The sequence below is a fragment of the Erpetoichthys calabaricus genome, chromosome 5 (assembly GCF_900747795.2).
Source record: "Erpetoichthys calabaricus chromosome 5, fErpCal1.3, whole genome shotgun sequence".
In the NCBI taxonomy this organism is placed as follows: Eukaryota; Metazoa; Chordata; class Cladistia; order Polypteriformes; family Polypteridae; genus Erpetoichthys; species Erpetoichthys calabaricus.
This window is the reverse complement of record NC_041398.2, coordinates 52,809,580-52,834,045: the sequence shown is the minus strand read 5'-3', so window position 1 is coordinate 52,834,045 and position 24,466 is coordinate 52,809,580. Positions and strand designations below refer to the sequence as shown.

Below are 24,466 nucleotides of genomic sequence, written 5' to 3'. Positions count from 1 at the left end.
GTCTATTTTCGCAGTAGGGCTCCACAGACATAGCAGTGACATCAGTTTACCCCTTTGGCCTGCACATCCAATACTGCACCCCTGGGTTCAGTGGAAACGAAAGGCTGGGAGCAGAAATATGTGGCTTAAAAATCTGCAGGAAACAGAAAATGACTGATGCTATTAAGATCTATCTATCTATCTATCTATCTATCTATCTATCTATCTATCTATCTATCTATCTATCTATCTATCTATCTATCTATCTATCTCCATTAAAGTTGACCAGTTTTTCGGCCACCACCAGTCAGTGCATCAAGTCCAAAAAGTGCGTGTCAATGATTTGTCTTCACTCTAGATGGTTGGATTCGTGCTGACCGATCGGCTGCGGCTCTGCTTCCACCACAGTCTTGAATTATTGTAAAACAGCATATCCCGTCTACTGATAAAGATGACCATCTTTTTTGACATGATTATTATAAGCTATTCTAAAAACTATTAATAATAGCAATAAACTACCGTTTCTCATGCTCTTCCTGCTTATGATGTTTACAATAATCAGTTAGTACTTTTGTTAATATAATCACCCGTAAAGTGAGCCACTGCTGCTGCTTCTCCTATACTATTACAGCATATTCCCCCTTTACTGCTGCTCATTATCCAGTTATTATCGCTGGGAAGTCCAAGTGAATTTACAACACTAAACGGTCACTCATAATTCATAAGGATATTTTATAACGGTGTTCATGCTATATGTTGTTGCAAATTAAACGTGAAAAACTACATACATTTCTAGTTTTACAAACGATACATAATTAACAGAGCAATTGCATATGCAATATTTTTTATTTAATGGAGATCATAAAAATGACTTTTCATGTTTTGAAAGAAAAACGTGTTTTCCAAAAATTCTTCAAAATACTTCCTGAATTTTGCAGTTGTTTATATCTGTCAGTCTCATTGAACAGTGTTCTTAATATTATCATTTACACCTCTAACACATTATTTTATCACAAATATTTTATTGCACATCAAGAAATTTTAAAAATTACTTTCTTGTATTTTTTATAATTACTAATTAACATGAGTTTTTCCAAATAATGATGTAACACTTATTTATTCTCAGTTATACTTCTAAGTACAACCTTTGCTTAAAAAGTGTACAACGGACAACGAAGACTTCCAAATATGGTTAATTTGCTAATAAGGAGAATTTGTATGGTGAATTAAAACAGCATTCTTTTCCTGTTTAAGACTTTAATTTATACTGAAACATATTTCAGTATTTTATATGAAAATATTTATTAAAAACTTCAGTAGTTGGTCTGAAATAATAGTTGCAAATTAATTACCTTTCTTTTGGGATTTTGAAATTCTACATTTTTTCCTGTATGTTAATGACCTTTTCTTTATTTAACTATTTGCTATTAAAATGAGATTCTTAAATCCAAAAAGCTTTGTCTGTTTTGAGAGTAAGTAAAATTATTAATAATAAAAGGTGTAAGATATTTAGAAAGTTAGTATTTGGTTATGCTTTATTACTGTTTTGTGTAACAAAGTTTAATAACCATTTTGTTTTTGTAACATTGCTTTAAACATTATATGAGTACAAAAGGTTTCCAGCATTGCCCTCAATCAAATTAACAATTGGTATTCTTATTTGCAGACTGTTTATAGTTGGGTTTCTAAAATGAACCGACACATTTATTTTGAAAACATTATTACTGGAATGCTTTATCTGTAGTCCATAGCTGATGTTTCCAACAGGTGTTAAAATATTTAGGATCTTTTCCAACGTCCGCCAGAGTGTGAGTTTTCCAAAACAATTGTGAACTTTGATATCATGGTAAAATTACTTTCCTAAAGGAACAGTTGGAGGAAAATTATGCATGAAGAAACAATATTCCAACAAAGTGAAAAATCATTTTAAAAATGTATTGTGACTGGCGAATGTATAACAAAAATTAAAACTGAAACAAATGCAAATATTTATATTATAACACAATCACTGGAAAAAAAACTATACATTCAAAGTATGGAATAATGACAACTTAAACATTTAACATGAAAGGAGATTAAAACTAATATGACAAAATAGCACACAACATAACACACTGTCAATTTCTTTAATGGCCAAAAAAAACTCCTACCCCGTGGAGATGTATTGATGGCAGAGTGGGCCACTGAGTAGCACTTCTTCCACCAAACTCAAGAACCCTTAGTTTGAGTCTTGACCCTGCCACTGTGTGTGTGTGTGTGTGTATGGGGGGGGGGGGGGGGGGGGGGTGAAGTTTGTAGATTATCCCTTTGTTTATCTAGGGTTCTGTACAAATAGTTTTCTAAACTGGAATGGTGTAATAAATGGGAGCACGAATGTGCCCTGAATTGGACTGGTGTTCTATCTGATGTTCATTTTAGCCTTTCACCTGATGTTACCAGTAATAGATTCTGTTTCAGTCCTGTAAATTAATTAATTAAATTTGTTTATACTTGTAGTACATATGTTAATTGTACTTAGTACCCTCCTACTCCTCCTTATTATCCACGTTTCACTCCTCGTACCTCTTTATGTAGTTATATAGGTGAGTTACCTGCTTGCAAGGCCTTTTGCATGTCTAGTCTACTGTGAACAAACTTCCAGGACTTCTTTTCCAGTTCAAAGTATTATTCTTTACACCAAATGATTAGTTTATGGTTGGGCCAGAGCTGCACAATAGTCAGTACTAAAGGAGGACAACATCCATCTCTCTTTCAAAATCTATCAGAGTTTCAAAAATTCAATTTATTGAAACAATGGACAGTGACAAAGTTGTTTGCACTCCTACTTTACACCTTCATTAACTAGGTTTAGTCCCCCCATCCCTCTCTGCCTTCCTTTCTCTGTGAAGTTTGAATGTTGTCTTTAAATTGTATGATGATTTTCTCTGTTTATTACATCTCCCTCATACACCTCAAAGACAGACATTTTACATTAATCAGTTTCTGTTGGCTCATTATAAAAGAGTATGCCTGTACTGTATATGTGATTGTTCAGAGCTGCCGTATACCATGTGCCAGATGCTGCCAGAGTAGCCTCCAGATCCCTAAAACCTCATATGAAATTATTAGACTTAGTACATTTATAAAGGTTACAAGATAATCTTAAAGATCTGCATGACAATAATTGTAAAACTATTTGTATGAAGTAATTTAATATTAGAGTGTAGACACTTCTGCAAAAAAAAAAAATACGGATAAGTTTATTATTTCTGGGAATTTGAATTTTACCACCTTAGATGGATAATGCCTTAGGATGGAGAAGGGATGGCAGTTTTGTTTGAGTAAAACTGACACGGAAATACCCAGAGATATAATATATATCTATCTCAACTCCAGATGGCTGTATAGTGTAAGGATTAAATGTTCAGTCTGAATTTCCTACTAAAAGCAGATGCAAGAACCCTGCTTTGAATTAAACTTCCCTTTGGACATGCTTTCTAGTAAGACTACATCCCAGTTGTAGACAGTACAGGGACACTCCTGCAATTCAAGTCAATGAGAATATTAAATAAACCATTCACAAAATTTACGTAGCTCCAAAGCATTTTATATTAACATATATGTAAAAGAGGAAGGAAGAGTTCACTTCAGTAAGCAGAAAATATTATTTTTTTGCTTAATTTCTTTACCTTCTGTCTTCTTATTGATTAAAACACTTGATATATATACAGAAATTTATATACAGTATTGTATTATGAATAAAATGTGCCTTAAAAGATATTTGTAGAGGAATTCTGAAAAAAACGTATTTATTTGTTATTCTTTTTATTTCATTATTATGTGTTTTATGAGATACGTTCATGTGTGGAAATCACTTATGAAAGTAATAAAACCCTTGCTGACACATACTTTTACATACAATATCTGTCTAGAGCATAGAACAGAAGTTTTCCTGATAATCAAAATAACAAATGGGTTTTTAATTACATAAATCAAGTATGAAAGACTTGACAAGATAGGAGAAACATACTGACACCAAAATACTGTAACAAACACTTTAAAGTGTCCAACTGAATATACCTTAATAGAAACCCTTCAAAGAGTGGAGTTACTTAAATTTCCTCCACACCCACACCTTCTCCCTTTTACTGTCTCTTCCTTAAATAATATCTTCCTTCTAGGAAACATTTACCTCTGCCTTTCACTGTAATGCCAATAAACCCTGGCAGGGTGTAGCCATTTGTGCACAATCTTAATATTTAGATGAGGGGATGCTCTGAAATTGCTCATAAAGTCCCAGGATCACAGCCACATAGGGCCAAATAGAAGAGGGCTTATGAGCCTCCCAGCATTTCCCATATTGTTTAGTGTCCACCTATACTGATAACACTGGGATGTCCTAACAGAAGGAAGGGCATTTTGGGCACGATCATTCCCAAGCCAACATAGCCAAGCTAGATAATATACTTGGTGCCATCTTTCACTGCATCTGACCAGTAGTAATGTTTATATATTCTATGTTCTATGTAAATGTTGCACTACCCCATGCTTTCCACAACAACAGACCAAATACAATTGTAATCCTTTCAACAGCTTGCATTGTTGATAACTGGTGGGATAAATTCTTGCCATCTAGAGGTTTTCATCATATCCTGCATTAACCGGGAGAAAGTAGAATGTTTTGGGTCAGGTGATATATTTCCAGTCCTTCAGTGTCCAAAATTTGTGCTCCTTCACTTATTCATGTTTATGGCTGGCAAGAGTGAAACTCATTTGGCGTATCAGCTACCATACTCCACATGATGTAATGATTTGTCTGTTGCTGTATGTCTGTTTTGGCAAAAATCCTGTACCCTTCTGTTAGTAAATATATTATAGCCTTTCTTGTATTCTGTACAAGGAATATCAGTTTAATTTGCAACATGGTCAACACACAGTTTCTAACCGCAGAACCACCATTAATTAGATTTTTTTGGGTTGTGGTCTGTTCCTAATACAACTGAAATACCCCCAAAAAAGTTACTGTCTCTGATAAACTTGTATACATCTGCCACCCTCTACCAAGACACATTCAAATACCTCATAAGTCTTTATTATGCCTCATTCTTCCACTGTCTGAGTGGACAATTCCAAGAAATTACAGTTACACCTGTGATAAAAAAGCCATTCACCATAAATACTTTATTTAACAGATTTTGAAAAGTTTGATTGAAGGCTTTGTTTGTACAAAACCTGATGAGCTAAGTCACAGCACTATAACTTTCATCAAACTTAGCTGGAATAAAGAAATATAATAAGGCTTGTTTAAATTGTCAAAATTCATCTGCATTTGGCTTTTCCCGGAACTTCCTCTGATAGGGTGTTGTTTCAATGTATAACTTGGCACAGGGTAAAACCTTGTCTCATCTTTTCGTTTAATATAAATAACAGTAGTAGAAATAGCAGACACGTTAAATATAGAGAAGAGATGTGCCCTTGTTTTCTTTATGTGTTGAGTGGCTAACATGTCCAAAATTGTGGCCATCACTTTAATAAGCAACATAGCATAATCTTATTTAGGGAGTCCTTATTTTATCTCCACAATCAAAGTTCATTGGGTTATTACAACAAATTTTACCTTATTCTTCAACTGTAATTGATCTGGGATTAGCATAGAGAGACCATGTGGCCTCCATAAAAACTGCCTGTTTGCAATTTTCCTTTGGTGAAAACCACTTGCCTTCAAACAGATCACCATAGTCTCCAGGACCTAAAGTCTGTGTTTTTAAGGTGTTTCCTAAAGTAGATCTGTAGGAAAGCCTACCCCATCTTTGTTTAGGGCCTTCCCCAACTTGTGGTATGTTTACTTTTTTTACATCAATATGCCAGAGTCATATTCAGGTCCCTTGAATCCATGTTCCTTAGTATCTTATTTGAACAAAATGAAAATCTGTACATCATCTGTATATTGTATTATATTTAGAATGATTGAGATATATATATTTTGTTACGTTATTATTTATTTGGGGCACAAATAATTAATAAAGGAAAAATAAAGCTGCCTACCACTTCTCTGCCATCATCTCTTAATAAAATGAAGATGCCCAATAAAACATGTGATGAAAGAGCAGTCGGTAACAATCTTTAGGCCAAGTAAATGAAGCAACTTTATGGTGATGTCTGTAGTGGGAGAGGATTTGCGGCCTCATTTTTTTTTCTTCTTCATATGTGGGGAAGGATCACAAATCTCTTAGACAGTGATTGTGAAATGGTCCTTATTGCCTTTTATCGTAATTGATGGTGTAGTTTCCCTTATGAATGTTTAATGAGGTTCTCTTGTAATAACTGAGAAGATGTTTGAGGGTTTTTTATGAACTTTGGACTAATTTGACCATAGTTTCATCACACTGTTGTTTTATGCAGTCCATGGTCAAAGGTTATATATTCTTTAATGAAAGGATGCCAGAAAGAAGACTTCTATCTGAAATATATCTCATCTCATCCTTTGAATTAACACTGCCTGTATGCAGTAGTTTTTTTGCTTTAAAACATTTCCAGTCAAAGCAAGTGTATTTACTTTATGACACCACAGCCACTGCTGTTTTCTGCCTTGAACCCAGTGTTTGACAGGCAAAGCTCAAGACTCATTTTAACCCTAAATTGGATTAATTGGGATCAAAAATAGATGTTTTTTTATGAATAATACAAATTGCCTTTACCTTCATAAATTAGTTTTAAATTTATTGTTGATAGTTTTTCTTTTATGAAAACAAAGTGATTACGATAAAATTAAATATAACATAATAATTTATGAGTGGCCTGAGCAGGAGCTCACAATGAAGGATCCCATATAAGATTAACATATAATAATTGTCTGATGATTGCGCTGGCATACAATAATAAAAATGTTTTTTGAATTTTCAACCTCAAACTTCTATCACTAAAATGTTAATTAATCAGAAATTTTGAAAAAATACATCGACCAAATCTTTCAAGTGAGAGAGAAATATTACTGTGGGGCAACCAAAGACAAAAATAATTTTAACTATAAGTCCTCAAAGTGAAAAATATAACTTAGAAATGATAATGTAACATAACATTCTCAAACTCGCTTAGTCCAATGCAGCATAATGTGGGGCAAGAGCCTATACTGCTAGCATATGGCACAAGGTGTTTGGAACAAAAGACTAGTCCATCAGAGAGCCCACTCACACACCCACCCATACAGGCCAATTTAGAATCAGCAATCCCCCATACATAGTTGAATCTTGCATATGAGAGGAGAAACAGACACTGGAGAAAATCCACAAACACACTGGGAGAATGTTGAGAAGCCAAACAGAAGATGACATAGCACAGGTTTCAAACTAAAGATTCTAGTTTGAAAGATCCTTTCCCTATATATATATATATATATATATATATATATATATATATATATACATTACACACACGCAGATAGCGAGCGACGGAGAGAGAAAGAGAGATTTTTTATTTTAAATATACAGATAAAGAAAAGATAATACTGCATCACTTGAAAAAAAACACCCCAATCATACTTTAAATATACACACATATATATATGTGTGGTAAATCCTTAGACTACAAAGCACAAAAAGGGGTGCAGGCCTCCAAGAGTAGGCCTAACTACAGATAGCCTCATCCCAATTACTAAGGCACGCTTTAGACCTGCCTAGGCTCAGAAAAGGGGAAAAGGCTTGTAGTAAGATAACATCAAAAAATGTCCAGAGGAGAGGAATAGAAAAAACATTTAAAAACCTCTAACCTAAGAACAAAACAAATTATTCAAAAAAAAATCCAGAATAAAAAAATAAGGTAAAAATCCAGTGAAACCACATAAATTTGCCTTTGAAGCAAAATAAAAAAATAATAAATACAGAACCAGAGACAGTAGCTTAATTCCAAAGTAGAGGTCAAAAACAGTAAATTCAGTATCAAAAAGAAGCAAAGAACACAAAAGTAATGCCAAAGCTGTTGAGCCTACTTCAACTCTGGCTTAAATCCTACTGGGGCTAGCACCTCTGCTGCCTAGTCAGGTTGACCTGCCTTTTTAGGCTCCTCATACATTAGACAGGGCAGACAACCAGAGCACTAAGAAATACAATAGACTTAACTTTGTATAAAACTGAAAAATAATGAATTAACAACAAAATCTACTATATAATAAAAAACTACTATTTGTGAGTGTGTGTGTTTGTCCAGTCCTCCAAGCAGTTCTAATTGTTCAGTTTGGCTTTAGACTGATTGGCCATTTTTTGTTGTGGTGGCAAAGTGGTAGGGATGATGACATAATTTCTGATGTTTTTTAACAGAAAAGAAGTTATAATGGAGTATTTCAATAAAAAAGGTAATAACTTACCAAGCGACGTTGGGTCGCTAAATATTAACACGGTGCAAGTAAGTAATCACAAGAATACTGATTAGGTTTTCATAAAAAGGACAAGCAAGGTGCCTTGAAATTACAGAGCCCGAGAAGCAGGCTTTATGGGACGCACTTGAGAGAGGAAGCACTAGGCAAGAGAGGTTGAGACACATGAGGATACCGAGGAAAGGAGTAGGAGGAATGGTGAGGATACACATAGGGCAAGAGATATCAAATATTAATTATTTTAAAATTTATTGTAGCTATTCCTACCTACTGTATTTATTCTTACCTAGTGGGGAAAGTATTAAATAAATAAAATACATACAGAACAAAACCCAAAACAAAATGAATAACAGAATATAAAAATGATATTTAAACAACAAAAACATTAAACAATTCACAAACTTGAACCAGGGTAGCATACATGGCTGAAACATAATAATATGAAACACATAAGAAGTTAGAATGCAATGTAAACAATAGGAGCCATTTATGAACCAAATACATGAAAATGGCTTATAACAATAACAATAATAAATACAGAAATGAATTGAGATAAATGGTACAAACATGGGAATCACAACAAACATTCAACACCGTGGGTTTATGTATGCAGGATTTGTGTCCTGTCTAATGAGTAGGGTGGCTGGCTCACTCATCTAAGTAATAATTAATTACATTTATAGAGAGCTTTTCCAACTTACTCAAAGCATTTTATATAGAGAGTGGGGAGCCATTTCAACCACTATCAATGTGTAGCTTCCACCTGGATGATGCAATGGCAGTGATTTTTGCACCTGTATACTCACCACACATTAGCTATTAGGTGGTAAAGGAGTGACAGAGATAGCTGATTAGAGACGGGGGATGATTAGTCGGCCAGAATGAATAAGGTATTGTTGGGCAACTTAGCTAAGACATTGGCAAACACCGTACTTTTTACGAAGGATGCCCAGGGATCTTTAAAGACCACAGAGAATCGAGGATGGCGCCAATTTTTACAGCACAGTGTTCCCATAACTGCACTGGGACACTGGCATCCACAAACAGATTACTGGATAAGCTCCCTTAGGTAGCATCACCAACACGTCTTCCAGCAGCAACCCAAGCTTTTCCTAGATGGTCTTCCATCCAAGTACTGGCAGGGCTCAAACATGCTTAGCTTCAGGTGGATTACCTATTTTGAAGTGCAGGTGGTTTGGCTGCTTGTTCCTACCAAAATGATAACTTCAACAAATCTTCTAGATTTCAGTCAGTCAAGCACTTGTCTCCATGTAAATTCAACATTTATTAGACGGGTCTAGTATGTTCATTATAATGGGTAACAGGTAGGCACAAATAGCAAAACAAATATTCCTGCTGCTATCTATTTGTCTGATCCACCGCAGTTCTCCTTTCATATCATCAGGTATACAATAGTGCCACTGTCAGTGGATGAACATGACTGTCAACGCCACAACTGTTACATTGTCAATGAAGAAACAACTACGAATCCTCATTGCTTGACTCCTTTCTTGCATTATGGGAACTGACACACAGCTCTTCTTCTATATAGTATATGTTTTTCTTGTTGCTGTTTGTGAATATACTTCCTTACAATAGCACACTAACTACACAAGTCGTACGTTCCTTCTACTTTTTCATAGGTATCTAAATTTCGACTTACTCATTTGTATGACTGTGTTTGGTTATTTTATTGTCATTTGTTGGTGACGTTACTGCATTGTTGTTTTGGGAATTGTTTGTTTACCATTACTAGGCATGGGGGTCAGTCACATCTTCTGCATTGGTCATGTCTGATGTCATGGTGCCAAATATATTTAATAAGTTCTGACTAGTTTTGAGCATAAAATATGAAAAAGAAGGATTAAAATCACCTTTTGTTAACTGTCAGTCAGGGTAAATATCAATGGTCAGTGTAAGGATTTTAGTGATACTGTTTCTTAGACTTTTATTTTGGTTTTACATTTTGGGTTTTGTCATTTTTGGCTTACTGGCTTTTGTGTGTCCCTGACAAGATTTCTGATGTGTTCATCTGCCCAGAATTATTTCCAGCCAAAAATTTTCAGGCTCCTGTCAATAAAGTGAGCATAACACACCCATTTTCTGAACTTGCTTTGTCCATTATTACTTAATAGAGTATAATTTCTTAAAACTATGTTGTCTGATTTTGGGTCGGGTTACAGTCATGATTTTACAATTGTATTTTATAGGATAGGGTCACATATGTTTTGTGGAGTCTCTCATGATGGCTCGCAGCTAGCAGTTCAAGCAGTCGACCTTGCTCCACTATAACTGTTGGGAAAGAGTGTCCAAGGGGTGGTTGGGTGTCAAAGACAAGAAGAAGGCAAAATTATATAGCGAGAAAAAAAAGTTTAAGAAACACTGTTGTAGAGAGCTGCATATTATTCTGACAAAGTAAGACTCAAGTAAAGAGCCAGTCTTGAAAAGGAAGTGAGTCCAATATGGTGCACATTTGTGGAAAAACTATTTTTCAAAGTCAAAGATTTACTGTTGACTTGAGAGTTAAACAGGCCTCTATCCCAGTGTGTTTAAAGCTCAACTAGAAATTTAGTTCATGGGCTCTTAAGACGTATAATGTACTGTTTTGATTTCTTTTCTAGTTACTTGTCTTAATTGCATTTCTTGTAGTCAGAAACTCTGCTGAAATTGTTAAAGCAGAGCTCTTCCAGATTCTATAATAAATTGCAGTGAAATGTTTCTGCTTTATTCAATACATTTGTTACATGGTCTCATCCCCCCACCTTCCATACTTCTTGAATCTTTAACAGTTATTTTTATTAGATTGCACCAGGTAAGGTAATATACACAACAGGGCAAGAAAATCCTGTCGCAGGAAGTGTTATTAAGTATAAATGATTTTGTTATGGGATGAGATTTCTCTGAGGCGGTATTTATTTTTTGATATGCTGATGCTAAATTTTATTACTTGCTCAGACTACTTTGTATTCACTGCAAGCAGCGTAAACCCATGTGCAGGGATGAGCTTTACATCCTTTTAAAGGCACCATTGTGGAGTCCCTGCTCATAAGAGGCTGTGCTAATGGCATAATAATTAGCAAATTATTTCTAACTGTACTCTTTGTTCCCTCTAGGCTAATTGCCGCCTAAATATAATTGTTATTTCATGTTTTTAAAACAGCTTGCAACTAGCTTATGATTTCCTCTGGGAGAATAAACAAAAGCTTTGTGACTGCGCGTCTTAGTTTCTTGTTATGCATTTATTTTCTAGCATTTTCTGCTTCTTCATGTGCAGTTGCTGAGATCCCCTGAAGCCTCCCTTCTTTGGTGCAGTCTTTTCTGTGAGGTTCATTTAGATTTGTGGTTCTTGTTCATCTAAAGTGTCTGCCATTGTTAGTTGATCAAGGTTCTTCTGTTAGATACAGTTTAGACTTTCCTGTCCTCATTTCGTAAGCCTAAAAATGGTTATAAAAATATAAAGGAAGACCAAGGAGAACCTAGGTAGATCAAATCAAGGAAAGATCAGGACTAAAAAAGTATGGAGAGATAAAGAGGCTAGCTAAAAATTGAATATGACAGAGAACCATCACAGTCAACCTTGTGATAGAGTCTAACACCTGATGATGATGATAAAAGCAAGATCCTATTATCTGATCTTTTTGGCTATTCCTTCTTCTTTTTTGTGCAAGGTTCTTTGATTATAAATAGAATGACAACTTTTTTCAACTAATATCCTTCTAAGATTATACAATTAGACTTAATTATTTGTGTTGTATTCCTTGTTGCTTTATATTGTGTTGCATTAATGCTATTGGGCTGATTGGTCACTTTAATTTGTCCTGTTTTTTTTTTGTGGCTGCATTCATATACATGATGCGATGGGCTGAAGTCCACTTTAGGACATTTTCAGACTAATCCTTTAATGTACATTGTTTGGACAAACTGACACAAGAAAAGAAAAATAGAAAGTTGAAAGAGTTTTGTAGACCAAAGGCTGTTGCTTATCTGTGGATTTTGGTGAGTGTCAGGATTTTACCAAAGAAATTATTATTATATTAACTCCATTGTAATTGAATTCAGAAAAACAGATAAAGGTAAGAAACACACTTGAGAAGTTATGTATAGGCAGCAGTAAAAACTTCAAATTATGGAAAAGCCAAAACTAAAGTCAATGCCAAGGATGTGTCCAGGGTTGGTCAAGAACAAATAATGAAAACACAGTACAGAGTGGTTAATCAGTTTTTCAGAACTAAAGCTTTCTGGCTGAAAAGTGCTTCATTATGTCATAGAAAGGAGCTAAAAATGCATTTCACAAGACAGAATTCATTCAATCAATTGAGCTGTCAGTACTTTAACAACTTGTCATATCTGAAGGAAACATAAACCATGTTCAGTAATACATGATTCTAGCGTTCTCTTTGCGAGCTGAACCTAGTACAGAGGTGTTGTACCGTGTTAGCCATTATGAATGTAGTAAGAAGTTAAGCAAAATGACACCTTTAACTAGAAAATGAATTAACTAGAAAGATTACAATATGCAAGCTTTCGAGCCCACTCAGGCCCAGTTCTTCTGGCAAGATGAGCTGAAGCTGAAATACAACTGGATCACTATGCAAGAGAATGACCCAACATGAAAAACACAAGAACTTCTATATTAGAAAAGTTGTTCCAAAGAAATCTGAAGTTTCAAAAAGTACTAGTCAAAGACAAAAACCCACTTAAATGTTGTGATAACATCCAAGGATAGCCTAGACATCAACTATTTTTGCAAACGTCAGTGCATCCATTGATTTGTAATTAAAGTATACTATTCTCATTGACATAAAAGCAATGGCTGTGTTGATGCTCCACTGCCCAAATAAATCTCTGTCCTTCTGTCTCTCAGAAAAGCAAGAAACAGTTTAATCATTAGCTACCATAGACTAGAGGAAATCAAATTAAAGAGAAGTCTTCTAACCAAGATATCACCTGGTTTAACACAAGATATTATCACAATTTTCCTAAAGGTTCAACTTATTCTTTTACTTAAATTATTTTAAGCCTTTGTTAATTTGAGTATTGTGATGAATCGTCTTGGTTTATGTGGCATCATAAGCAGGGCCGGATTTATATGAAAAGAGGCCCTAGGCTATTCCACTTATGAGGCCCTTTCACCTTCCATTTTTAAGTTTGTAAATTACATGAGAGATAATAAAATACGTAATACGCATTGATCTTAACCAATACATTTTTATGTTTGTTTATTAGTCATATGCGTAGAATTTCTCCTTATTTTCGGTTCAGTGTTTTAGTGTTCACTGTTTTTAGAATAGTGTTGTTTTAATTTTGCTAACAATTTGAATGTAGGCCCCTCTTGATCTTGAGGCCCTAGGCTGAAGCCTAGTTAGCCTATAGGAAAATCCGGCCCTGATCATAAGTAGTTATAGCAGAAGGCTGCTGACCACTTGTATCTGCTGACCCTGCTTCATTCCCTAACACAATAACACATAATTTCTTCTGCTGCTTTAGATGATTCACTTCTGGGTGAATCTTCTTAGATGCACATCTGCCTATTAATGTTGTAAAGAGATCTTATTTGAGTACTTTTGGGCTTTTTGTTCACTTGAACAAATCTGACCATGCTCTGACTTCTCTCATTATCAATTTTTGTTTTCACTGCAAATCTACCACTCACTGGATATATTTTATTTTTTGTAAAATTCTCTGCAAACTTTTAAGGTTGTAATGTGTGAAAACCTCAGGAGGAAAGCTATTGTAGCACCGGCAACGAATACCAGAATGGCTCCTTTGCTCTTTAAATGGCAGTTTTTGGTGGCTCACCATCCTTAAAAGGACTGCTTACCTTTACCTCATTAGACAGACTACTGATTGCGACTTTGCAGGCTTACCGTTTTTATAGCCTACCCTGTCACTGATGATGGAATGCCATCTCATACTATGGGTGACTCATTCCTGGCTGATGCAACATGTCCTCCTTTTCAAAGTAGGTATCTCCGTCAACCACTTCCAAATTCCTGAAACGGCACACATCTCTTCAAAATGGTGGAGTGGTCTTCATTTCTGCTGTGGTCATGCTGTTGCTGACAAAAGCACATCAGCAGTGGTCTTGAGCATTTAGCTGTTAGGTGGTGAAGCAAGTATGTTGAGTGCTATGTTGTCACATGGTGCAGCAGGGATGTTGCATTGTCAGGCAGTTTAGCAAAGATGTTAAACACTTCTGGGCAGTGATCTGTTGATTACAAGTAAGCAGGAGAACCTGTGCAGCTGCAGATATTCAGGTCTTTTGGCTGTTTTCATTTTCTGAACTGACACTGCAAACTCCATTCCAGGCCCAGATTTCAATTTTGAGACTCTCCCTTTATTGCTGCTCCACAACACCCTTGCAAACTGCCTCATCCTTTGTCTACACAGTTTTACCACTGGCTGTGCTTCACATGGCTCACTTAGGGTTCGTGACAACTTGATCTGCCACACTTTTGCCTAACTCCATGAGCAGGACGCTCCACAAACATATGCGCAATTAGGCCAATGGACCTTAGCAGAAGGAGAAACGTTGGTGGAGCTGCAGAGGTAGCAGTCTCTTAGCTGTCTTTCTCCCTGCACAGCTTTCCAGATCCCAGATCTCAGCCTGGAGACACTCCAGCAACTTCTCAGAAGAGCCAAAGCAAGACCATTGTGGTCTCTGCAGCACTCGGTGCTTTGGGAAATCGGACTGTAGGTCTTCTTGTCTGGTTGTTGACACCAATGTAGCACTGCCACAGAGTGCTGGACTGGGTCCTTTGCACTTTATATGATCCTTAAAATGACTGCTCACCTTTGCTCCACTAGGTGAAATAATGTTTGCAACTTTTTAGGCTTGCTGTTTTTATGGTGCCCCTGTCACTGGTGATTCATCCCAGGTTGATGTAACTTGTCAGTGCTGTTACACTATTTCTGAGATGCTGAAACCACCAATATCTGACAACATGTTCAGTGTTGTTTAGGTCATGTGTGTTGCCTATTCAAGTCTTTTGTCAAATGAAAACCGAACCTCTAGATCATAACTATGTATACTGAGTTATAGCCATGGCTCTTTGGAGGAACACATAATTTGGTATGCCTAATAAAGTGACCTTTAAGTGTCAGAGAGCTGATCCTGAACCCAAATGACACCCAGTAGACAAACGTAACAACAAAAAGAGAATATATTAACAAAACAAGTAATAACTACAACAGGGAACAAAGCAGAAACCCCAAAAGGGTATAAATAAATGTGTTATGTCTTCTGACGCTATGTAAGCAATATAGGACACAATCTACCCCGTGGGTTGGCTGGTCCTTTTTCTCACTTCTGTATACATGCTTTTGTCATTCTTGACGAAACACTCTCCTTGTCTAACCTCTGATTTTAATTCCTCCTGTCTATGGAGTCCTTGTTGCTAACTATTCTCAGCTGTTAGCCCATTGACTGGAAGGGGCTTTTAAGCATGTGGCTTACTGCTGACCTCCATAGAAGTAATTTCAGGTTACCTGAACATGGAGTTATTCTTTTCTTGACACATGAAGAATTACAGCATTTTTACAGCCAAAGTTTCTGTTTAAATGTTTTTCCTTTCATGGAAAATCAGAAATGGTGTTTTGCGCCTTTTAGTCCCTGCTGCTGTGTCATTTCATTATTGCCTAGCCCATCAATGTTTTTCATTTATTGCTATGCTTCTGTGCCAGCAAAGCTCTTCACAATGTTTAGCACTCTGTAAATGATTTCATATTAGTGAAAGATCATTACGAAATGTTATTTTCCTCTTTAGTCTCCTGTAAATCTTTTCAATTGATAAAGATGATGTATAGTTGATGAAAAAACCTTGATGCTTCACTATTCATTTCTCTTTCTCTGACACATTTATTCCACTAAAAGTCAGTAAAAAATATTTCACATTTATTAGAAGGGAGCTCTGCAACTTTATTGCAAGCTCACATGAAGATAAAACACTTTGTGGTTAGTGATGTGCTTGGAGAACTTGCTGCTTGAAAACCTCACACCACTTGGATATTGATTAGATTCTTGCTTGTTGGTAGATTATCACCATCTTCTTTAACATTTGAAATGAGCCCATATTATTGTAAGTGAATGTGAATGTACGTGTCAACATGCCCTGCTATGGGCTGCTGGCCCATCCATAGATGGACCATAACTTGTGGCTGCTGTTGCTGCAGTACTGTAGGCTCCAGCTTCTATGCTGGAAGCAGGTTTAAAAGTTTCTTGATGGCTGGAGGAGAAAATTACAGTCGGCATTCAGCAATTAGTTATCCTCATTTAATTTATTGGATGGGCTGCCCTGAGTGTGGAGGTTTCACTTTCTAACCCATAATTGGAGGAAGTTTTTTTAGAGACCCTGGCCAATGAACTTGCATGATACTAGGCTGTCGGCACATTCTACATTTATTCAAGGACAGTTACTACTGCAAACAAGTTCAGGAATTTTGGAAGTAGATGAATACTTCAGTTTTGTCCTTACTTTCCCAATCACACACACACACACAAACAGTAGCTATTATATACTGTAGAGTTAACCTCCAAAAGAATGACTTCGTGATGCAAAAGGAAAACAGAGCACTTATAGAAAACCTATGCAACCACACAAAGGGAATGTAATAAAATAAGGTTTTATTATATTTTAAAAATGGGTCCAGATCCAGAACCAATTGAGTCTTTTCTTCATGTTAAACACTCTCTGCACCACTTTCAAAGCCTACTCATTCAATAATGCATACCCACCCCAAATTTTTCAGAATAATAAATTAGCACTGTCCCTATTCTTTTGTAGATTTCTAAAAATGTGTAGCTTCCATTTATCGGGTTGCAAGGGAAATTGCTGTGCTGGTAACATCTCTAGTCAGTAAATTTTAGCAAATCCCACAGCAGAAGATGTGCATGGCTTTTGAGTTATAATGATAGTTTCCACGTGAAAGATATTTCCATAAGCACACTGCCAAATTATATGGGCCTCATTTATATTACATGCTTACTTCCATTAGAATATTTCCATTTATCAATATTATAGTGATTGTACAGTTTAACCAAATGCCACATCAGCTGTTCATCTAGCATACACAAATGTGGGAGAATGGTTTAAATATATGCTTTATTAAAGTCACTTTGCCCCAAAGGCTATTCTGACACTGCTCCTGAAAGTGTGTGTTTAGAAATGGCGACTGGGTTCAGAAACTATAAAAATTGCGGTTCTACAAGCATCATTTCTCGTGAACATAAAAATCAAAATAAATGCTCCTCTTAAGAATGCTTTAAGCAGGTTTTATTAGTCCCTATGACCTGCTATATGTACAAGAGTAACACCATTGTTGTACAAAACTGCAAATCAGTGTAGAGTATTTAAAGAGCATATCCTAAATATGTCACTTTTATTAATAAAAATATAAAATCTCATTATGCATACACAATAAAAGGTGTCATATTATAATGATTGCTCACTAAATGTAGGCGTTTTGCTTTAATTTTATTCAGTGTGGTGCTAGTTTTTGTTTGCCTACATAAAAAGATTTCTGTAATTTGGCAACCTTTGCAGTGACATCATTTGATAACTCGTTAGTGTGGGATTTTACTTTCTTTGTTGTTATCTGTCTTTAGAAATAATTTCACCATTAAATGGCAATATAAGTGTATTTCATCCCCAAATACAATATCTTTAGATTTAATATTAATTAATTTGTAATTATTTGGCTGAATAAACTCTTCATCAGCTCAAATAAATATAATTGTCTGTCAAAAAGATCCTGTACTGCCTCATAATCTAACATTACCTTATTTACATATGTTATTATTTATTTGAGTTAACAGTGCTTTTGAAACAATACCTTCTGCACAGTGATGGCAATCTTGTGTACTAATATTTTTAACACTCAAATATACGTGGCTCACTAAAACAGAAGAAAATTAACACAATCTAACACTTTACACATATATACCGTATATACTCGCGAATAATTTTTCCTGCAGATAAGTCGGGACTTGACTTTACAATATAATTTCTGGGATTTTATAATGTCGGTCGTATAAGTCGAATGCAGAAAACTCACACTATTGGTACAAGAGTTTATGATATGCTAATGCCCACCTGAGAGAGTAACCAGGAAGCACACTGCCTTTTTTTCTATGTGGGTGCGGCAATGCGCTGTATTAGCGGGTGCTCCTAACCTCTCTCTCTCTCTCTCTATTGTGCCTACGTGACCACACGGTAATACCTGAACTATTCCGAAGCAACATTTGCACTAATTTGTGTTTTTTGTATCTTACACCCTCATACACCGTTTATGGTAAAAGCATCCCTTATCTATAATGGAATTTTCGATCAGAAGAAAATATGAAGCTGGTTTTAAATTAAAAGTCGTTGAAGTAATGAAAGAAATTGCGCTGCTGCAACAAAATGTGTCGTCTGAGAAACTGATGCGAGATTGGAGGAGGGAAGAAGATGTAATAAAAAAAAAAGTGTCGCATTTTTGAATGGGCGTAAAAATCAGGGTCTAATTTTATGATCGATTTTTCAGGTTTCAAGACCCAACTTATACTTGAGAATATACGGTAATTGTTTGTTAAGAGTTCCAACCACTTTCCAACAAGGTGATGTCACTTTCAAGGATTAATTCGGTTTACAATGTGATTTTACAGACCCAGATATGGATTGTCTCTGGCTCAGGTTTTTTTTAATAAAATTTTAAACAATAATGGAATGGAAATTGTCCATTGGTGCTCTGTTTAGAATTAGTTCATACTTTTCATTTGACATGCTGGAATAGACTCCATCAGCCTTCAACACTAGAATTATATGATTCAGTCAATGGGTCAATGAAAATTTCCCATGCAGTATATTGTAAACATTTGAATCATTATTAAATGTCATTTGCTTTTCCTCAGTATCTTCACGTTTCTCAACTTTTTCTGCCTGGGCACTCCCTCTTTCATTTGGATTCCAGTAAAGCTTGCTTCTCAGACTCTGTAATTTTGAGACACCTTACTCATCTTCTGTCTGCTTTTTCACTATCACTAATGGTAGCAATCATCCACTGTGAAAACATAATTCATATTCCTGAAATACTTCCTGTGTTTGAAGGTGACTCTCAGTGTTCATCCTATGCCTTTACTTGGTATACTCATGTGTCTCGATCACTCTTGCTGGGCTATTCCTCTGTTGATCACATCACCAAAGTCAAATTGACTATTCAGATTGCTTGAAAGTACCAGACACACACAAACACACACACACACACATACACAGTAGCATATCAAGAATTATAGTTTTTGTTCTTCTTCTGTGAAGTGGTGGTATGGAGGAAACAGATAATTACATGTGTGTATAGATAGATAGATAGATAGATAGATAGATAGATAGATAGATAGATAGATAGATAGATAGATAGATAGATAGATAGATAGATAGATAGATAGATAGATAGATAGATATTACATTAACACAGGATGACCTAAATCAAGTCATAGTTTACAATGGATATATACCAACCAACCTTTATTTTATACAGCACTTTTATTAATGTTAGCACAATTATAAGTGGTTTTTAAAAGTAGTGATAGGGTACATTTATGATTACATTTTCAGTGATATCAAAAATACAGTACATAATGAAACTTTTCATGTTCATTTGAGTAATGGTCCACAGATACACATCATTTTAACATTCTTCATCTAGATTCACTCAGCTATTCCCTAAACTGTGTTTCTATAGAGCATCGAAGTTGAATTTAGAAGCACTTGTATAAATGGGGTTATAGGATTCAGATTGGGTCACCAAAGCCTACATCTGCCCTTAAACAAATAGAAATTAACATTGCAATGTTTCTACTTTGATGTCTTCTCCTAGGCAAGAGTTATGGACTGATGTATCAACCTGAATGTTTGTCTCCTCTTAGCGAGAGCATACATATTTATTAGTATTATTTTTATAGAGTAACAAGAAACTCACGTTATTTGTTCACGTTTTGTCCTAGAAAGCTTTCAGGGTAAGCACTAAAGGTGTTTGCCGATAAGTAATATTTTCATTATGGCTGCTTTGTTTGACAAAGACACATCTTGTCATGTTCATCTTGTAGTTTGCCTCTCAGCTTAGAACCACAGAATGTTAAAACTTGTGTATAGTATAGCCCACAGATTCTTACCAGCATATTGTAAATTACTAAAAACGTATAATTATTCTTAATAAATAAAGTAAATTTAATGTAAATTAATTTATTTTTTCATTTATTTTTCCCAATCTAATTCTGAAATGTAGTTTTCAGTGCTAAAATGCAACCTTGGAAGCATTGGCCACAATTTAGGAATCAGTGGTGGAGGGATTCTAATCCAATGCACTATCTACTAACACGCACATCCACACCATCCTAAAGAAGATCAGCTTGTGGTCACCAGTCAACCTACAAAGGATGAATGCATTTTAATTGAACTGAGCATAATGCCTAAAGTATTTACTAGGAGCAGCAAATGTCAAATGTTCCCATCAAAGTTAGAAATATAAAAAATGTCTGAAAGAGCATCTTGGGAAAAAAAAGTGTTTTCCAGCATTAAGTCCTTTAATTTCAGTATATGGTTCTGATCACTTTGTGGCATTTTCATAAAATGAAAACATTCACATACCTACCTCATATTTTAATGAATGTGGAAAGCACAATATATCAGCCAAATAATAGTCTTGATAGACTTTGAAGTGGCTTTCTGACTGAATCTCGTAGAATTGTTCTTTAGTGCATCAGTCTCAGGAAAGACAAGCTAGGGGCCAAAGTTCAAGAATGGTGTCTGGATTGATGGGCAGCCTCCAGCCTGTTTCTTCTATGGAAGTCTCCAGAGCATTTCCCTGGGCATCTGTGGAAACTACAGCCAAACCCTGTAATTTAGAACATCCATTTGTAGAAAATCCCCTTTTAGCCTTTCTCAGGGGTAGCTGCCCAGATGAGACTGAAGTTTGCCCGGACAAAGGGCCTTGAGCCTTATCTCACAAAAGCTTTTTAGATACTTCACACTGTTAAGTTTTCAGACAGTTGTTTTTATTGTATATAAAGTGGTTACTTAGTAGTGACCCTATTAATCTATCATTGTTTTAATAATTAATACTATTTACCATTATGTGTTGTTTATATAAAACAAATAAAACTGCAACAACACTTATGAATAGAAAAAACATTAATGTAGCTTTAATACATTTTGAAACAATATAGACAGAGGTTTGGAAAAAAAATTTAGGAAAGAGTACAATTCACAATTGAAAAAATAAAAATAATTTAAAACAGTGATATGAGTAACACAGTGAAGTCAATTCATTTTGTATCAATGTAATTATTTGCACTATTCTTGGGACATTATATATAAAAAGCATTACATAGGTCTGTTTGGCATTCATCAGTTTAGAACCCGAAGTTGGCAATAATAAATGGAAGCTCATTTATATATAGTTCTACATCCTAACTGCTGTTAATTATCTTAGTAACTTTTATTTTAATAGATATACTTTGACATTATCATAAATCTTTTGACATTATATAATATGCATTATGTTCTATTTGTATTGACTTGTGCTTGATTTAGAATTTTTGTCTGCTGTGATGTTCTACTCTCTCTAAAATTATCATGCTGATAAAATTTCAACAGTCATTCATTATTTAAATTCAACTAAAAATATCTAACTTTACTTATTTAACAAAGTCTGTAAACTTTTTAAATCAAAAATAATAAGCCTAATAAAGGAAAAAGAAAGTGTGTTCCAATGTATTCCATAGTAAGCAAAGTGATGGATAAATATATGCTTTTGGATCAACGTCTGCATTTGTATATTTAGTTTAGTGTTAATAATTATTCATTACTGTACAACTCAGTGCCTACTAATTCTGGCAAAAACAGCCTTCCTTCCACTGTGTCTACAATGGTTAATAAATGTTTTATGTTTTCATTGTCAGATTTGCTAATGTGATGCTATAGAATCTGTACAAATTCCTCATGGGATGGCTTAGATACATTTTGACACTTGTGAAATGAACAGCATCGCCACACACATAAAGGTTTGGGGCACCCACCCATATATTGTCCCTGGCTGCAAAAGGGTTTTGATGGAGCACTCATGTGCATTGTTTTGAGTCCTGAACTGAACTGATGAGGTTAGGAAAAGATAGCGGCTTTATAAGCCAAAAATCAGAGGTGATGTTATTTGGTCCCAACTGGAATTGACATCAGTCTGGGCACCTGAACCAGAAGTGATGTCAGTCTGGGTGCCGAAGCTGGAGGTGATGTTGAATCAGGCATGTTTTCCCATATTTGGCCTGCAGAGATAACAGAGGTAGGTTTAGTGTACCCCGCCACCCCCTGGCCTGGCAGGTAATTACCTCCACTTGGTCCACTCAGCTCCCTCCTAGACGCACGTGTATGACACACTATAGTACATTTTTCCTTTCACAACTTGGACAAATGTTATTTGGTGAATGTGCCCTGTAAGGTCTGGTTCATTGTCAGAATTTCACTGGGTTGGTTTTAGCCTTGTACTTGACGCCACAGAGTTAGACATTTATTCCTTGTGACCCTAATCCCCAATAAACAGGTTAGAAAATGGAAGCTATGGAAAACTAAAGTTAATTCAATTTTTTGCAAGCACAAGAATTGTAAATAAAGTGAAGGTATATTTGAATTAAATGTAATTGTTGTGTTACTGTTTCTTTTTGCTGTGACTATTTTATCTGCAATTTGTTTGCTGAATGTGTTCATTTGATGATTTGGTTTTACTTGCTGAGATGTTTTTATGTTGCAGAAGTGTTCATTTTGAAAACAAATACATTTAATTTTATCTCCAAATTAAAATAACTTATGGATAAATAAAGTAATATTAATAAGGCAGAATGATCAGCATGTTATCACTTCTAATCAAGATGTGTAATAAATGCAATAACTACACAACGACCTCTACAGCTGACAAGCCTTCATTCTTCCTCACAGCTGCCCTGTCTCCTTTTTCGGTCACTAGAAGAATTGGACATCCCTACCAAAACAGAACACCTCCCAAAAGGAAAAAACCCAGGACATCTTTCAGCCGCGTTCAGATTTGTGAGCTGGAAAAACGATTCCATCGACAGAAGTACCTTGCATCTGCAGAACGTGCTACCTTGGCAAAGGCTCTAAAGATGACTGATGCACAAGTCAAGACCTGGTTCCAGAACAGGAGGACAAAATGGCGGTAGGATACCAAATTCACATTGTACTTTTCTGTTTAAAATGCTTTAGGATTTTTTTTAAATGTGCATTGTAGTACTATAGGTTGTTGTGACTCTATAATAATCACAACATTTAAAACAAAGTATTTAAATAAATAAAAATGGAACTTGGGTGTTCAGAAAGTATTTTTTTACAACCCTTTGCTTATATACCTTTCCTATTACTGTATTATAGCTTTATTTGTATTTCAGCAGATGAAAATGATCTGATTGTAATATTATATCTTAAGCAAACCAGAGGAAGATGATATGAATACGATGTTGTCATTTTTCTGCTTAACACACCTCTGGCTTCATCTATAACACCTCTATAGTTCTCTTATCAAATGTTACCCACAAACCCTCAAACCACAAACAGTATTCTCCCTTGTTTGCACGGCCCACCTGAAGCATACATCCTTTCTAATCCAGTCAAATCTCACCAAGACATATGAACGAGGAGGAACTCTGTCAGTATAGTGATAGATGCTGACTGGAAGGTCATAGCGGATTTCACAGAAAATCTTAATGTGGTGCTCACCCTACGCCAACAAGAAAACTTTGTTCTAGTAGTAGTGAGGTATACTGAAATAATAGGTATTTAATATGGGCCAATGGGGGCTCGTACACCTTTCCTGGCAAATCTTTGCAAATTAAGGGCACCTATAATTCTCACAATTATAAAACAAAATTTGCATTGGGACTGCTAATTTCAATCAAATGTAAAAGCAGTAACAGGTTTTCACAGCTCTGTAGGTTATCATGAAATCAGTTAACATTTTAAAATTAGTTTAATAATTAACTCAAAGTGAAAGAAGATCGTATTACCTTAATTATTAAATTCAAATTGCATTTCAGAAGATACAAATGACTCATCATCATTCATGAATTAAAATTAAGAATTTTTAAGCTATTTTTAAAACTCA

General features: G+C 35.4%; 1 protein-coding gene across 3 annotated transcripts in view; it reads left to right on the top strand.

Moving 5' to 3' along the window:
* tlx2 (T cell leukemia homeobox 2) overlaps positions 1-24,466 on the top strand; it is an 88,924-nt gene that overhangs the window by 3,720 nt on the left and 60,738 nt on the right. For all 3 annotated transcript variants that reach the window (XM_051928047.1, XM_028801527.2, XM_028801528.2), the window contains exon 2: positions 23,287-23,524. In XM_051928047.1, coding sequence (XP_051784007.1) covers positions 23,287-23,524 — 238 coding nt within the window. The remainder of the gene's footprint in view (positions 1-23,286; positions 23,525-24,466) is intronic.